Source organism: Neodiprion virginianus, chromosome 2 (assembly GCF_021901495.1).
Source record: "Neodiprion virginianus isolate iyNeoVirg1 chromosome 2, iyNeoVirg1.1, whole genome shotgun sequence".
NCBI classification, from domain to species: domain Eukaryota; kingdom Metazoa; phylum Arthropoda; class Insecta; order Hymenoptera; family Diprionidae; genus Neodiprion; species Neodiprion virginianus.
Genome location: NC_060878.1, coordinates 32,531,163 through 32,549,015, shown reverse-complemented (window position 1 = coordinate 32,549,015; position 17,853 = coordinate 32,531,163). Strand labels below are relative to the sequence as shown.

The 17,853-nt window shown below is 39.2% G+C and overlaps 1 protein-coding gene and 3 non-coding genes across 5 annotated transcripts; all 4 read left to right on the top strand.

Annotated features, from left to right (window-relative positions):
* Nucleotides 1-8: 8 nt before the first annotated feature.
* LOC124298730 (peroxisome biogenesis factor 1) lies at nt 9-7,654 on the top strand. 2 transcript variants are annotated; one of them, XM_046751138.1, is made up of 15 exons: nt 9-149; nt 448-663; nt 768-882; nt 1,090-2,056; nt 2,151-2,365; nt 2,470-2,626; nt 2,798-2,960; nt 3,043-3,202; nt 3,737-4,059; nt 4,143-4,207; nt 4,276-4,335; nt 4,444-4,630; nt 4,781-4,957; nt 7,253-7,374; nt 7,502-7,654. In XM_046751138.1, exons 1-15 carry the CDS (start codon nt 57-59, stop codon nt 7,575-7,577), a joined length of 3,096 nt encoding a protein of 1,031 aa, XP_046607094.1. In that variant the 5' UTR covers nt 9-56; the 3' UTR covers nt 7,578-7,654. The 2 variants fall into 2 exon arrangements, with proteins under 2 accessions (XP_046607094.1, XP_046607095.1); XM_046751139.1 differs by lacking the exon at nt 9-149 and having other exon boundaries at nt 642-663; nt 1,071-2,056.
* Nucleotides 6,642-6,803, top strand: LOC124299410 (U1 spliceosomal RNA). Its single transcript, XR_006907004.1, has one exon. It is a non-coding gene; the product is annotated as a U1 spliceosomal RNA (small nuclear RNA).
* A 4,195-nt stretch (nt 7,655-11,849) lies between the features above and the next one.
* On the top strand, nt 11,850-12,011 carry LOC124299421 (U1 spliceosomal RNA). Its single transcript, XR_006907010.1, has one exon. It is a non-coding gene; the product is annotated as a U1 spliceosomal RNA (small nuclear RNA).
* A 4,011-nt stretch (nt 12,012-16,022) lies between these two features.
* Nucleotides 16,023-16,188, top strand: LOC124299425 (U1 spliceosomal RNA). Its single transcript, XR_006907013.1, has one exon. It is a non-coding gene; the product is annotated as a U1 spliceosomal RNA (small nuclear RNA).
* The last annotated feature ends 1,665 nt before the right edge of the window (nt 16,189-17,853 follow it).

Here is a 17,853-nt window from a genome sequence, read left to right as displayed (position 1 = left end):
CCGCGGCTATTCAACGTTGAAAGACGTCATTATTTTCATCAATACGTTCCGAAAAAATGCAGGCTGAACGATTCACAGTTAAATATATCACCGTCCAAAATTGCTTCGTTTATTTACCAGCTACTTGGCAACGACAGCTTGCGACAAAGGTATGATCCAATTCATAGTTGTTCAAACCTGACTGATTGTTATTACGCGGCCATTTTGTTTTGATATCTTATCAATATGCGCATTTACTGTTTTCTGTAACTGTAAATTCCATTCATTATGTAACTGGACGTATATCTGCGTATATCTTCTTACCCTCTTCGAGTATCTAACTGCAGTCGTTCACGATACATTAACTCAATTTTCCATAGATGGCGACATAAGTCAATAATGTCAGCCCTGAACCAAAATCGGGCCTATTCAAATGAATCTACATGAGTATTGTTGACTGAATTACAGCCTAATGCCATCAGGATCACGCATCATGATCGCGACTTTTATTTCTCTTGGCACTCTCAGCCGAGTCCAGATCAATTCTTAAGGCTCAGTGCAACCTTTGCAAGAGCCTTGGGCATTCAAGAAGGAGATAATGTTCTTGCATCGTCTGAAGCTCATCCATCTGCTGTATCTAACGTCACTGTCATGCCAAAAAGCTCCGAAGACTGGGAAATTGTGGTGAGTTTTTCATTATTTTATATAGAATTTTAAACCTTAATGATGAATGTATAAACTTATTTTTTATTTATTTGGTTATCTGTTACATAGATTTGGTTTTACAGGAATTGCAGAGCAACAAAATACAAGAGTCATTACTAAACCAGATCAACATTGTCGCGGTGGACCAGCAAATTGTTGTTTGGATATCAAAGTTCCTGTCTGTTGAATTACATGTTGGTGAGTATATTTAATAATACACAAATGTTTACCCACAAGCCGATAGTGAGTTTAAAATGGTCAATCTGTCGCCAACAGGGATCTTGATCATAATTCCTAAGATCCAAAGTTTCCCTTTATCGAAATACCAATTCATTTCAAAAACTCTTACACAAGGACTAAGAAAAAAGTAATTTTTCACTTTTAAGGCTCACTTTTTCTCTTCAGAGTCTCTGGAACCTAGGTACAGGTATGGAAAGCTTCAACCGTTCACAGAGATAACAGTATCATTTCCGAAAAAGGAAGTAAAAGAGGATAATAAAGAAAATTCATCTGATAGTCTTTGGGATACGTTTAAAAATGTGGTACCGAATTTGTTTTCTGACACAGATAAGAAAAAAGAGGCAAATATTGAAGAATCTGTTGAGAATATAGTGGGGAAATATTCAAAGAAGAATATCATTCAGACTTTCCGGGTCCTACCTGTAAAAAGGATAGAAGACACAGAGGCCACGAGCACTGTAGATTCCTTATTGAGACAGCCGTACAATATTTTTATTAATCAACGTTTTTTACCAAAGAATTTCCATTCTGGAGAGATTTATTGCCGAGTTAAGAAAGTGAGGCAGAATACGCAATTCGTTAAAGTAACTAACACGAATTATTTGCGAACTAACAGTACTGCAGGACTTAATTTAATAACAGAAGTAGTCGCCAAAATATTTGTACTGGAAGAGGTTTTGAAAAAGTGTTCATACTGTATTGACAGAGAATATTTTGCCAATCATTTGCTTTATAAAAGCGTCTACGTGTCGGAAAATCTCAGGCATAATCTCAAGTTAAAAGTGGGTGCTAAAGTCACATTAGAATTGATTGAATACTCAGTGCAGCCTGTTACGGCTATAGAATTATTTCCACAAAACAATCCAGTTTCTTTGGAAGATTTTGAAAATTTCCTCGAAGAACAATCGATATATGATAAAGTGCTTATTAATTCATTATCCGTGCTGAGTTTGAGGAATGATAAGTCTTGCATTGTTCAATTCTGCCCACTCCCAACTTCCTACGCTTTGATAGATTTGTATGATTTGAAAACTACTCCTGTACATGTAAAGGATGTCGTATTTAGTGTGGAAAACGAGATGGAAAGCTTACAGGATCCAGAGAGTGTATGCTTGCAAACTATCTCAATGCGGTAAGTTGCCATTGATTTGTTATAATTGGTGAATTATTGTAACAAAATAATCAACTTTTTCATTCAACAATCATAATGGTAATGATTGTTTCAGAGGCTTGAGATCTCTTTTAACAGAATGTAAATCTATTTTGGGACTGAGTCTGGGCTTAGATCGAGCTTCAGATTTCGGATATGACAGAGAAAATATTCTAATATGCGGAAAAGTTGGTAGTGGAAAGACAACTGTAGGCCAGATTTTGAAAGAGGCTTTTAGAGAAGTTCCAAATTTTGTTTATGTGCACGTGATTGATTGCAAATCATTAAAAGGTAGGATAATTGTAACTTCGAATAAACATGTATTCCAGTTTTTAACTCTAAATTTTGATCAATCATATGTAATTGTTTATGTATTAAAAAAATTATTTCTGCAGGTAAAAAAGTGGAAACATTACACAAAATCTTCCTGCCAGCTATTCTGGAGTGCGTTTACTACCAACCAGCCATTTTATTTATCGATGATTTGGACAGTATAGCAGGAAAAATTCTGGCTGATGAAGAGAATACTCCGGATGCAATCAACACTGTCAGGTAACTGACTCACATTGATGGATACTATACTACGCAGATATGTATGAACTTTGACTAATTTCTCCTGAAAATAAGTATTATTGTGAATTGCCTGATCATTTTCAAAATCAATTCAGCCGTTTTTCTCGCAATATTAATTCTGTTTTGTAATAAAATCTTCGTTTCTCATAGAACTGCTGACATGCTGTTGAACCTTATAACTGAGTATCAAGCAGTAAATTACGTTGCTGTTGTAGCTACCTGTATAAGTATTGACAAAATAAATAGGAAGTTGGCTGCTCCACGGGGTATTCATCTCTTCAGAACTATCCTATCAGTGCCTGAATTTGAAAAGGTATATTAATTTCTATACCTATTGGTAAATTGACGGGTAATTAAATAACTAACTGAATTCTTCAACATTTTTTTTTATCCAGGAGGATCGAATGGACATTCTCCAGCTAGCTATGAAGTCAAAGTTGCAAATATCAAACGACGTCGATTGGAATCATTATGGCAATAAAACTGAGGGATGGACAGCACAAGACTTGACCAAATTCGTAGAAAAGGCTGTCTTTAGTGCTTGGAGGCGACACGGTAATTTTTTAGTAACAGATACATTATTATTGATGATTGTTAATTAAAAGAGCCTCCCTCAAATAAGGGCATCTTTTTCCATTTTGGCGTCCGCACGAATTTGTCCGCAACAAGGGTCAAATGATACTTTATGATTTCTTAATACTCACAAATAAGTTTTAGCCTGAGCATACGATTGCTTCCGAAGATATGGGGGAGCAGCGTCATCAAGTTTTTATATGTTCAGTAAATTAGCCCCCCCCCCTCAAAAAAAAAAAAAAAAAAAAAAAAACCAGCTTGGAAGAGTGACCATGATATTCCCAAATTAAACCCCTCAAATAGGGTGCGGCTTTACTGATTTATTTTAGGAGTATACAGATATTTTTACTGTGTTACCGAATATATCAAAATTTAAAAACTGCTCCCCCGTATCTCCGGAATCATTCGACCATTGTTTCGTAAAAAGACGTGCGGGTCCCAAAATGGGAAATTTTTTAAGAGAAGCTCTTTCGATGCAAAAAAGGATAGTAGCAAGAATTGCGTTTTCTGTTATAGTCAATAGTGGCTTGACAACTCCTTTGATAGCCTGCGACGAAGATCTGTCCCGAAGCTTGGACAAATCTGTACCAATGTCCTTGCAAGGCATTGATCTATATTCTGGGCCTGGTTACGCATGGTCAGACATAGGTGGATTAGCAGAGGTGAAGCAATCGTTAATAGAGCTTCTTCACTGGCCCTTGAAGTACCCAGAACTTTTCAAAAATGCGCCAATAAGACAGCAAGGTGGGGTATTGCTCTACGGAGCACCAGGAACTGGTAAAACCATGCTGGCAGGTGCAATTGCCAAAGAATGTGGATTGAATTTCATTAGCGTCAAGGTAACAGATAAGAATTACAGACGAAGGAAATGACAAGATACTAGTTTTGTGGAAAGTAACTAGAATGTTTATATTCCACTCAGGGTCCAGAGCTGCTTTCGAAATATATTGGAGCTAGCGAAGAGGCTGTGCGAAATGTATTTGAAAAGTTGGTAATTTTCTTGTGATCAAGAAATGATCTTGCCACATTTTATCCACCTTTATTCTTTTCTACAGAGCAAACAGCGCCAAACCTTGTGTATTATTCTTTGACGAATTCGACAGCCTTGCGCCAAGGTATGAAGCAGTATTAAGAACTTCTGTGTTCATCCGGGAAAACGAGTGAATAATATTATTCTCTTGATCATTGGCAATAATCAAATTATTATTTTTTTCCTTACGCAGACGGGGCCATGACAGCACGGGGGTCACTGATCGTGTCGTGAATCAGTTTTTGGCTCAATTAGACGGTGTTGAAGGTAGGCAAGGAGTTGCCGTGGTCGCCGCCACCTCACGACCCGATTTACTAGATCCAGCGCTTCTGCGTCCAGGGCGTTTAGACAAATCTTTGCTTTGCCCGTTACCAGATAAGGTACTAATTCGTATTCAAATATTAATTGACGAAAAAGCGAATCAATGGGCATGCTTATTGATGAAATAAATACGCCACGTATCGCGTTTTACTCGTATGTACATCGCTACCTACAAAATTTATCTAACTCGCTTCTTTAACATGTTTCAGACGGAGAGAAAAGAAATACTAACAGCTCTGTGCGAATCGCAAAAACTTGATGTGAATTCCTTGGACTTGGATACCCTGGCAGCTGAAACAATGGGCTTTACAGGAGCTGATTTGAATTCTATATTTTCTCAAGCAAGAATTACCGTATTAGAGGAGGATTTGGCTGCTGTAAAATCGGTAAGTTATTATAACTATAATTCAACATATATCGGTTGATGCTTTTGTGGCGATCATGTGGACTTTTGTGTTATCGCTCTTCACTCTTTGCTATTTTTAACCCCTACGAAATATCAACAGATGTGTATGTATTTTCTTAGCCATTTAAACGGTGACTTGCATGTTCAACCATAAAAGGTACAGAGCGGTTCATGTGACTCCAAGATTTTATTGGAATGCCATTTCTGTTGAGATTTAAAGTTTTTAGGTAAAAAAAAAATGTGATAATTTCAATAGACTGTTTTGTGAGTTTTCTTTGATATTTGCCATGATAATTTTACCAGACTAAAAGAAATGCAAAAATGAAATTTTCAGGACAGACAAGAATTGGAATTTGTTCAATTTTGGAAACCTCTCTGTATTGTTGATGGTTAATGATACTCATTCGGTTTCTCTGTCTTTTGCTAAATTGAGCATCTAATAATTAAATAAAACTGCCAAGTTATATTTGAGTGAGCAGCTTTTCGAGCGCTACCATTTTGTCGAAAAATTAACGTTATTGAAGATATAATTTGGGGAGAGAAATACCATTTTGCACACGTGTGAATCTCTTTCGATTGCCGGCCATTTGGCTTCAATTACCTTTGCAAACGAATCGTTACGATAATTTTAAGTTACCGCCATAATACGCGGTACTGAAAATGACTATACTTATAGCGTATCGATGTTTCTGTATAGCAAAACTCCAACTATTAAGTTGAACAAAGTATTTGAGTGGACTTGAATCGTTTATTGGAAAGAAATCCGGGTGCCATTTTTGCCGTTAAAAATGTGCTCATGCACTTTTCACGTTCTAGATCAAAATAGTGTCGAATACAAGACTAGTGTAACAAGACATCATAGAAGCGAATTAAACCTTAGCCGGGACTAATGCGAATAAGATGGTGACATTAGCGAAGCATGTCTAATTAACATAGTTTCTAATCATTGCCTTCCAACGATCTGCTATGTGCTGTGAACTATCTGATTTCGCGTTTACGCTCTGAGCGCCCCTTCCGTCTTGCGATATTCTCCCGGTGTGGTGCAAATTGGAGTCGTAATCGTGGAATATCTCATAACACATAGAGAAACGCGGGACTGTCGTGCACGTATACCTATATCTATACATATAACTAAGCAATTTCACTGTGATCTGCTTGTTCTGGGATAATTTATTTATCAAAGTGAATATAATACTTCATTCACCGAATAAATTCATTCGCAAAAGAAAAATCATGAATTTATTCTGCGTACGTTTATGAAAAGAAAATTTGAATCTGATTGCATGTGATCGTTTTTCGCTTTGAATCTCATTTATTCCCTGCAATGTTTGCCATGTTTATTGTTTATATCACTTTCTTTCTATAAAAATGAAAATCTATTTTGAATTTCATTTTCATCGTCCGAATGCTTTTACCGTTTCTTTTCCGGCTCATGCGTATTCAAATCTCATTTATACGCTTGTGCTTTCATGGTGTGTAATTGTTTAAAAGTTTATGCGCATGCGGATAACAGTCTTGGAGCGCATGACTACACATCCCCGATACTTCCTCCTCTTGCTGCTAGGAGTCGCATACCCTCCACCGCTGCATGCGCTTTTGCCGCCTTTCTCGCAGTTAAAATTTGACCGAATGCATTCAAGTACTCGCCCTTGCCGAGGAAAAGCATACTTACCTGGCGCAGAGGATACCGTGATCAAAAAGGCGGTTCCTCCAAGACGAGGCTCTTCCATTGCACTACGGTCGAGCTGAACCTTGCGAATATCCCTAATGTGGATATCTCGGGCGTATTATTTTTGGTAGTTGGGACTGCGTACGCGCTGTCCCAGATCTATGAAACAACACAGAAATATACTTCAGTCGGAGGTGAAATTGATATGATCGACTCATGGTATCTATGGCATCCTCGCGTATACGCGAGTATATCGAGTATACGTTGGCCAATCACAGGTGGGGGTAGGAGGATAAACGTAGTTCACATATGAAGAACCATACAACTTGGGAAAGCGCATTGCCGGACTCGTTTATGCGTCGAGTGGAGTGACGAGAATAGTATTTGGGCCGCATACTAATCGGGGCAACGTTTATAAACATTACGGATTCCTTGTTCTTTGCCACACTTTAGGGGCCTCCTGCACTATCTGTTTTTTGTCTGACTACTCGGCTTCAAGTGCTGCAATTCTACAGGTTAGGCCGTGCGCTTTCCAAGAGTATATGGAGAAGTATTTCAATCTCATATGTGTTTTGTAATGACGTTTTGATTTTGGGAATTTCTCAGCACGGAAGGGAGATTTCCGGTTCATTGGGTACTGTCGGTGTGACTCAGAGACATTTGATCGATGCATTGGCATCAACGAGACCGTCATTGAATGGGAGCGAGAGGGCTAAGTATAACAGAATGTAAGTTGCGTCTAATTTTGAAGACGTGCAATAGTTTTACAAGGAAGGTTGCGATATGCGCTTCTTTCTTTCTTCCGAGTCTTTCGTTGTTTTATTTCAATATCTTCTTCATTCTCTCACTTTTCAGCTATGCAAAATTCTCCAGGGCCGAAGACTTTTCCGAGGATATTTTGAAGAACAGTCAAAGAGCTACGCTAGCTTGATGAAAATGAACTGTACACATTCAAATTCATTGGATAATTACTTATTATAATGACTCAATAAATATTTTGTGCATAACGATGTATCGAAATTGATAATTGATTTCTTGTGAAACTTTGCGTCTGCTCAACGCTTCTGCAGCGACATGAGTTTTATTTTTCGTCGATTCTGTAAATCATGATCTGCGATCGCATCTGAATTTTGTGATAATTCCAACTTTACATGTATATTAGGAACTACGGGATATACAGAAGTGGTGGATAAGGTATTTTTGAATCGCGGCTGCGTATCTTAATTGGCTAGGTCATAATGAAGCTTTAATTACAACTAAGCATAATCCAAGGGCTGTGTAGAGCCGGTGTTTCGCCCCCTCCTTCCCACCCCCTGCCCGCTACCCCATTCCGGTTAAGTTGTCGGTACGCCAACAGTCTGAAACACACTCACTCATTCCAGCCCGTTCGCTTTCCTGCTTCTCCGCCTTCTCGCCTGCGACTCAGCGCGGAGTAAAGTTTTCGTATTAATAATAATCAGTATAATAATTAGTATTTTCACGGACGACTTAACAGGAAGGATGCTAGCGCGCGCAACTTCAGAGCGCTCAACTTCACCTGGATCTTGATTTCAAGTTCTATACTTTGGTAACGCGCACATATTTCACGACGCTAATGTCCTGACAGATAAACTACAATATTCTCTGCCTTATGCGGAATTCGGTACGATTTAATTTAACTTTCAAACAAGATTTTTGTCTCAGAACTTTCGGATATGTGCATCATCGTTTAAGGATTTGATGTATCTCAGTCGGCACTTGTAATATGTTTAGTCAGGCGCAAAAAAAAAAAAAAAAAAAACTCTTTTTAACCGATAATAAAGTATATTACGAAAAATTACATTTACGTTTGTTATACAGTATAATGTATATCAATGATGTAACGAATGTAAATTTTTGAGTATTCGCGAATGCGAATGCGGATGCGAATTTTATCATTGATATTCGCTAATGCGAATGTGAATATAGATTCTAAATTTGGTGCAATTTCTCTATGGCTAAAAGTTGACAATTGATTAACTGATACTACATTGGTACACTATGCAAGTCGCACCCACACATTTAGCGTCGTTTGTATCTTGTTCCGGAAATCGCCGAGCTGATCCGAACTAAGCCAATTCTTTGTTTGATTATTTAATGACAAATTGATAACATAAACAAATTAATTTTGAAGTTAGAGTGCGATTCAAACGTGAAGAGAAACTTTCATAATAACAGTTTATCTTGTAACTAATGTGTTTTGTCTTATCTCATATTGTTTTCATAATTTTTCTAAGCAAAATATTAATTATTTGTGACAATTACATTCGAAAAATATTCGCCCGATTTTTACGAATGTGGATGTAAATGCGAATATACTTTACATCACCAGTACATGTACAATGGTTAGTGATGCAGAGACGCGGCAATGTCAATTTGTGTTTCTTTAACTTTTTGTCGTTTTTATCGTACACAACATACGAGTTGACGACGAAGGCGTGAAAGATTCAAAATTTAGCTAACAACACTCCATTAAGTAAGAGTTTGGCAACGAACTTTTCTTCGACGATGCAAATGAATGAACGGTTGGCATAAAAGTAAATGTAATTTGATTTATCATTGGTGAGAGTTCTTAAAATATGCGATTATTCGAAAGAATTAGGCGGTATTCAGGCCAGTAAGAAATCACGAGGCATTGTCGATCTTTTCCTTGCATTCCTTGTCAAGATTTCCCCTACCTCTTGCCCCTTCGCCTTCTTCCCGCCCTTTAAGCCAGAGCTCAGAGATTCTTCGTAAACTTGGCTCCTTCGAAGGTAATCGTATTAACTTGGTAAGAAACTGTAATCATCGGGTGTATAAAAATGCGACAACTAGCACAATTTTCGTTAACTAATGTCCTTCAACCTCGCGTAACTCGGTTAGCCTGTAGGATTCGTCCTCGCGTTTTGCAAGTGTTTGTTATGCCGTATCACTCCACCATTTTATATAACGCGGCCGTTTCAACAAATTGTTAGACGGTAATTTTCACCCGGGCTGCACAATTTTTATCACTTGGAATACTTACCTACGCCCTCCTTATACCTTTACTTACACCAGTGCGCGCCTCTCTTGTAACTGCGATTGTGCCAGACTCCGGACGCTACAAGATAAGGAGCTAAGGCGATTATGAAATCGCTCCTAAAATGTATTCCAAAAGCTTACGCGAAATGGACCTGAAACAAAGAGCTTTAAATATGGTTATTACCTCCCTGCTTCCACCGAACCTACATTCAGCCGTTCCCTCATTACCCGAAAGAAACCCCTTCTATTTTTTACCCCGACACATTACATGAAATACAAAATTTACTTGCTCTTTTTCTGCGGCACGTATATTTCTCAACAATTCAATTCGTTTGCTATAAGCCATGGCAGCAAGAATAAATACTTTCTTCACGTTCAATTAAGTTTGTACCCTGATAAACGATCAGTTCATTTGTCACACCTTTTATTGCAATCGTGCATTGCACCCTGATCACTCTGTAAATTTTTTATTGAAATTTTTTCTTTTGAACTAACGTACAATAATGCATCATGAATTTATATGCATAATAGTCTCTTATAAGTATTCGTATGTGTCACTGAAGCAATTTGAAATTAAGGATGTACCAAACATACAGTCTAGTCAAAGAGCTGCCAAGATAGAAATATGATATCAGGGAAGTTTGAAAGTGCAACTTAAGTTAATCGAATTTAATCTAGTTGAAGCAATATTCCCGAAAAGAAAAAAAAATAAGACATTTAAAAAACCGAGAGACATAAATTCCTACTGCAATAGTACAATTATTGGATAACTTTAAACGAATCTCACCATTGAATGTTTTGTAGAGTAAAAAAGAAAATTTTTTGATCGACTGTAATGACATTGTAGGACTGTTTGCAAATGACGTCTCTACAAATCTACACAATTAGATTTTGGATGACAGTGGAGTATTTAGGGATTGGGTTACTATTCATGATTTATAATGATTTGACTAACCATGGTTCTTTTTGCCAACTGAGAAGCCAAATAGAAAATGTGGCTGTTGGGTTGGGGAATTAATTTACGAACAAAATTAGCACTAGTGGATTAAAACCGCTTGGACAATGAAATGTTTTCATTCTAGAAATGATTTAATAATTAGATCTCTTCAAAGTCAATAATTGTTCTATTGTGGGTTTAATTTACGGGAGTATTGTTTCAACTAAATTCAACTCGATTGACTTTACACGGAAAAAAAAATTCTGTTCGGCGAACTGTATTCTACAGCTCCAGTAACTATACGCACTCTACGGTCTATCTTGTAGTTACAGCAACTATATATTAGTCAGCTCTGATAGCTGCAAGTTGTTCAGCTCTCACAGCTGAATGGTTTTGCTCTAAGAGCTGTAAGTTGCGCTGTGCTCTGGTACGTTGACATATTTCATAACCTTCAAATTTCATGAGTATGATTTAAATACAGTTGATAGATAATTGTTTAAATAGTCCATTCAAATATGTAAATGACACTGAATAAATAATGATAATAATGATGAAAAATAATACTAATAGCAATATAATTGTACTATTTAATAATAAGCGCTGTGAGCGGAGCCGAAAAATTCTGGTCTAGCTCTTCGAACGAAGCTGTTTAGCTGAGAGAGCTGAACAACGTACAGCTATGACAGCTGACTAACAGTCAGTTATACGAACCATGCAGTGCTCTTCCAATAACAGAACGTTTAGTTCGACGAACTGTTTACAAGTAACTATCTAATATTTAGTTCCACGAGCTGAATTTTTTTTCCGTGTAGATGTATTTTCAAACGTTCGTCATATCATATTTCTGTCTCAACAGCTCTTTGACTGGACTATACCTTTGGTACGTTCTTAAGAATAGACCCACGTTTTTGAATAATCGAGTTCTTTACTTAATTTTTATGGTCAAAGTTGACCGTGATGTAGGTATATCAACTCAATGAGTTACCACAGTGTTTCACGAAACGTTGGGTAAGAAAATACTCACGTCTACGCCTAAAAATATGCAACAGCCAGTTCTTTTCACTGGCGCCTGCACCGACTGCAGCCTACTTCTCATCCTGTATATATCCGCCAGTATTGACGCAGGCTTTTGGAAACCGTTAACGTGCTAGGCACTAGGTGGCGTACGTGGCAGCGACCTCCGGGGTCTTTCTCACAAGTAAAACTGACCGCGATTTGTTCAAGTAGCCTGCTGAAACGAGTCTAAGCATACTTACCTGGCGCAGAGGACACCGTGATCAACAAGGCGGTTCCTCCAAGACGAGGCTCTTCCATTGCACTACGGTCGAGCTGAACCTTGCGAATATCCCTAATGTGGATATCTCGGGCGTATTATTTTTGGTAGTTGGGACTGCGTACGCGCTGTCCCAGACATATTGATTCAAACACAACACAGCCGCGAATTTGTGTGGTCAACTCTTCTGCTCTGTCATCCGCTCGGGATGCAATGATCAATCCGATCGACGATATATTGACGACACGATTGCGCGAACTTCCACCGATCGGGAGGTGGTAAATAGAGGGCACGTGGTGTTTCCGAAAGACCTTCGTTCTTTACCTACGAACATGGTATTTTCGGGGTCTCGTCTCGCCTCGTAGTGGGATCAACCATCCTCCGTGATTAGTACGTATTCCATGCAATACGCAGCTGGTATATTCATTTTACATACGTAGATACAGTCATAGCTGGGCAGAAACCGCGAGAAAACTCGAAGCGTCGGTTGGGACTGAGGGGAATGAATGGTGAGGGGTGTGGAGTAGGGCAAAGTGTCCCCGCTGATAAGAGGAGCAAACGACACAACCACAACTGTTTTATCTTCTTCTCAAATCGTCCTCCGCCATCACCGAGTTACCGCCTTTTCCCACTCCCCTTGACTCTCTTCCATTCCCTTCTTCGCTCAGTGCCGTTCTCATCTCCTATATTATTATACCGTGTCTCTCGCGACCGGAAGTCGCTAAATATTTAGTTCGTTTTACCGTCTGTTATTCAAACAGGTATAATATCAAGGTTCTATCTGCTGATAAAATTTGCATATGGACAACAATTGGCGTGTTATAGATTTCACCGACTTATATTGAATGTGTAAAGTGATTCTTGTCCTTTTTCATTACCCCTTGTTACTCCGCGCACGGATGAGTTGGTCCCTAAACGCATTGGTACATACATCAACGATGGGGTCGAAAGCACTAGGGGATTGTTAGACAACAATCACGATGTCATTTCGGGCGAGCGTTGGACCGCGAAATGGTTGACTGGCCTACAGTCTAAGGGTGCAGAGGCTGCTGGGGACCGCTCGAGTAATGCAGATTCGCCATAGCGATTGCGGTTCCGCAATAGTCAACCTCGCTATTTGTGGTCGTCGACTATTAATTAACTATCGGATAACAAGTTTCGCTCCAAGTCCCTCGACAGTTCCTCAATTTTTACAGCATCCCTTTTGCTCATTGTATTTTTTTAGTAATTACAAGATAATGCAAGAGAATCCTTATCCGGTTTTGGCCAATTCTTATCGACTTAAAAGAAAAGAGAATATGTTTCTCGATTAACACATCTATAGATTTTTCTGGTTGCGAAGATTGGTGCGGTGTAGTGTAGGTGAAAGTAGGAAAACAACGTAGGCAAACCCATCAAGCGATTTCACAGGCAATTATGTAGGAGCCGGGGGTACGGGGTGACAGAGGATGCGGGGATGGTTACACTTATTTAACGCCAATGTGGTTCTGCAGGGGCCGTTCCACGAGGTGCCTGGTTCGCGTCAAGATTCCATTTGCGTGAAATTGTCAATGATAGAATGGCAAATTGAAAAGTTTGCTTTCAGCATTCCCCATGCACCATCTGCATGGACGTATTACAGGAATGGATTTGTACAAACATTCGATGTCGAGGAAAATACGCGTTCGAAATGAGGGTTAATCCGTCGCTAATATTCCAGCCGAAATGTAATGCTAGGATGTGAAAATTACGTTGTACTTAGAAGCTTGATTAGAAAGAGCCTGAACGAGAAATATAATTGTGGGTTGATATCGCGTTTGTAATTTAAAGTTCCATTTAATTTGGTCAATATTCACTTTAGCCTTTCTGCAGACATAAGGGTTGCTTATCAAAGCGGCAAATAATCCGAACAGATTTTTAACAACGAGTTTAAGCTTTTCACAAAGATGTTGATTTTATAAATAGCTCATGCGTTCGGCATGATTTTTTTGTTTTCTGTCTAGGATAAAAACAATTTCTGTTTCAATTCGACCATCGCCTACGCATCACATGTACGTATTGTTTTTGAAAGATCTCGAGTGCTGAGATCGAATGAAAAGAAATATAGCACTTCTGGTCAGCCTGTTTATCTAGGTCCTCGATAACCGAGTTATAGCTCACTTATCAATGCTTTCGTTTCATTCCATTCATAGAATTGAGTATCGATGCGCGCTTGGGGAAAGGCCATAAGGGCTTCTCTCGTATTGCTACAATTATTATCGAACCAAGAACAGGGAATAGGGAACTCGCTCGGTTGCCCCCTTTGATCTCTTCACAGATGTCTTTGTGTCAACAGATCATGACGGTGCATGTGATATTTCGTGATAATTCTTGTTTCGAATGATCATTTGTTTCCGGTAAATTACTCGTCGATGATATAAAGCGAAGGAATGGACGTTTTACTTTTCGCAAGATTTGCTTCGTCGGGTAGCATGCGGTGCACGTTCATGCATACCTACATGCACAGGTACACTTATATGTCTATCCGAGTAGGGACAGGGAGGAGTTGAGGTGATTGTGGGCAACCGCCCGCGTCATTTCATAGCTTGGAGCGTTGCTGTGTGCCAAGTTGGTGGGTTGAATTTGCCCCGCAGGCCTGCGGACCTGATGGAAACAAGAAATTGCCGCAAACAGGGTTACGAACGCCTCGACGCCTTGTAAATATCGCGTAACTGCCTCCAGGGTGTACGGATTGAAAAGTCGAAATGGCTTTTTCGAATAAAACACAAACCAAATTTATCCTCACAGTTTCATTCCTGGCAATGCACTCTACCGTTTTAATCTTATCGATAGATAATTATTTACCAATCGTTTTACTTTTCTTGGCTTGTCGACTTATCATTGCGATAAGTATAACTGATGCAAAAAAATTCTCTTCAATTTTCACAGCTTTGTTCCGGCCTTTTCAGCATGTTTAGGCAAATGCTGTGACGTAAAAATCGCGTATTAGGTGAAGTCATCTGACATATAATAATATCATGAAACACTCAGCAGTAATTATCGAAGCGTTTTAAAAATCAATCGTCGTGTAGACATGTCGTAATCAGTTAACTAAATCATGCTTAATCTATCCCGTATTTGAATAATGAATAACTTCATAATGATCCTGGAAGCAAGTCTCTTCAGGCTTATGTTTCGCGCTCAGGTTTGAGCAAAGAATATTTTTCAACGTCTTTCTTTGTAGCTTCCTTTGTATCTTTCTTTGTACGTCTGACGTCCAGAGAATCACGTAATCTTATCAGGACGGATACGCGGCGTGTAGAACTTGATAATGAAACGCACTTGCCAAGAGGGCTGACTATTGGAGTCCCTCACTTGGATTGGTTCTTTCTACTTTTTTTTTGCTACGAATAATAAACACTGACGCGATCATTCTATCTGTGAAACAGAAGCAAGTGAGTTGCACACAATCGATTCATAATCTTAGTCATTGTGGGTACAGAATCTATGACTCCGTCAAAGTCAACCTTGCAACTCAGTCCACTTCACACTTTGGCTCGACTTTCTCGAAGCGCGTAGCCACTGCACACTATAAGAAAATATGATAAAATGCAAAGACTCCCGGATCGTCTTGATTCGGCAGGGGAGACACTCGCTCGGGTTTGTATTCAAACCGCTTACCCAGCTGCCTATCTTTTTATTCAAGCTTCACCGAACGTTGATTTTTGTCCGCGGTCGCGGCGCCTGGGGGGTAAAAAAGAATGGAAGAAAGAAAATGAACGATTTAAAAAAATTCTGCCGATATCCGAGGAGTGATTGTACATCGTGCGATGTTTATAATCACCTGGAAAGAATAGTTTTGTAGTTCCGTTCACAGGCTCAATTCTCGAAGGTCCAGAAACAGCACACTATGGTCGTTATAATTGTATCTATTGCCATCGCAACTCGCCAGGCTTGTCCTACAGATTCACATTCGGCATCCAGCATGTAGCTGCGCTAGTTCGCAAACATACCGCTAGGTGGCGCAGCCTTGCCTGGGCGTTTCTCGCATGTAAAACTGACCGCCACTTGTATAAGTAGTCTGGCTAGTTCGCAAACATACCGCTAGGTGGCGCAGCCTTGCCTGGGCGTTTCTCGCATGTAAAACTGACCGCCACTTGTATAAGTAGTCTGGTGACCCTACACTGAGCATACTTACCTGACGCAGAGGATACCACGATCAACAAGGCGGTTCCTTCAGGACGAGGCTCGGATCCATTGCACTTCGGTCGAGCTAAACCTTGCGAATATCCCTAATGTGGATATCTCGGGCGTATTATTTTTGGTAGTCGGGAACTGCGTTCGCGCTTTCCTGATGTAACCCGATTCAAAGGTCATCAATCAGTGCCTTGAGCTACGGGTTTGCTGAGCGGTGAGTGACACTTGTCATGATTACCGAGCCAGCTTGGGCGATATTCGCTGTTGTATCGGTTGTTTCATATCGATGTGCGTCGCGCTCTTCTCTATCACTATTTATCAGTATTATTGCTGGTCGAATCTCGATCTATAAAATACGGATGGTTATATGTTACGTGGAAAAAAGAAACGTAAAACTGCTTTAGGCATGATTTATTTATTTAGACTTTAGTACTATAATTATTTATTCTGTATAACATTTTTACCGTACAGAAAATTTATTATAATTATCGACGTAGAAACACTTAATAACTCGATAATTAGATCTTATCTTACATACACGGTAGAAAACTGCATTTAATATGAGAATTTCAGGTTTTTCTAAATTGAATTTTGATAATACGCTTGTCGATATTGCAGTAAAAGTATAGATACTACCGATTATCGAGTATGTAAAACATCGATGAAAAACTTCAATATTTTGACCTGTCATTATCGATATCGGTAAATATCGATAGATATCGCCCAGTACTATACCGGACGCTTGTGTCTTTTTTCCACATATTCTAGTCTCTTATTGTTCGTTACTTTATATGTCGTTTTGGAAGGAAGAGGCATTGGAATGGTTCGGATTTTACGGTCTAAATGGAAATTAATTTTGCAACAATTCACTCTGTTATAAATGAAAGCGTTTTCATTTGAGTTGAGATACACCTCTTACCACGGGTATATAAGGTATAATAATCTATCCTAAATAACCCGGAGGCTGCAACATGAGAGAGGTCGAGACGTCGCGACGCCGCCGTCGCCGTCGTCTCAGAAGCCGAAGTAATCTTGCAGAGATTCAATTACCCGGCCTAGTGCTGGAAATTTAAAAACACAAATTATATTCTCGCAAACCGATTAGCTTTCGTTTACCTAGGCTATTTTCCACACCGCAAAAGATATTCGCGCCTTACTATAATATAGTATACCTACCTATATATGTATATATATACACACACACCTATACATACTTTTTATGATTATCTTGCTGAAATCTTACCGTATCGCTGCTGCAGCCACGCTTTACCTGCACAGCTGTCGTAAACATCCTGCAGTTACTGGTCGGCGTATCTATCTATCTGTATATGTGTATAACAGCTTCTAAATAGTAGTATTTAATTATCCCGCACTAGCGAAAATGAAACACTCAAATCCCAATGGCATAGTCGTTAATCGACGTATAGTTTACCGAATCGATCGTCGCCTCGAGTATACATTTTCAGTTATTTTTTCACACCTTTTATTTTTATTTCAGACTGCAAAGTATTTTGCGATGCAGTTAAAAGAGCTTTGTCGTGTTCCATATGTGCATTATGATAGGTACAACGCACTTATACCCGATACGTAAATAATATGCGAGCCTGGTGCGGCAGACGAGAAAGCACAGAAGGAGGGTCTTTCTTGCTGTGTTACTAGGAGGTATCAATGCGTGACAAATCCCTCCATTGTGGAGGCGTATGTATCATTATAAATGTGTGTGCATGCATCGGGCCGCATTTATTGGTGCGTGATTCTACCGAATCGTCGGAATATCCTGCAACGTTACGAAAATTATATATTTACAAAGATACTCCTATACAT

Coding starts and splice junctions, on each gene's coding strand:
- LOC124298730 (XM_046751138.1), top strand. CDS start 57: ATGCAGGCTGAACGATTCACAGTTAAATATATCACCGTCCAAAATTGC. Junction 883..1,089: donor GTCTGTTGAATTACATGTTG/GTGAGTATATTT, acceptor TTTTCTCTTCAG/AGTCTCTGGAACCTAGGTAC. Junction 4,631..4,780: donor TTTGCCCGTTACCAGATAAG/GTACTAATTCGT, acceptor AACATGTTTCAG/ACGGAGAGAAAAGAAATACT.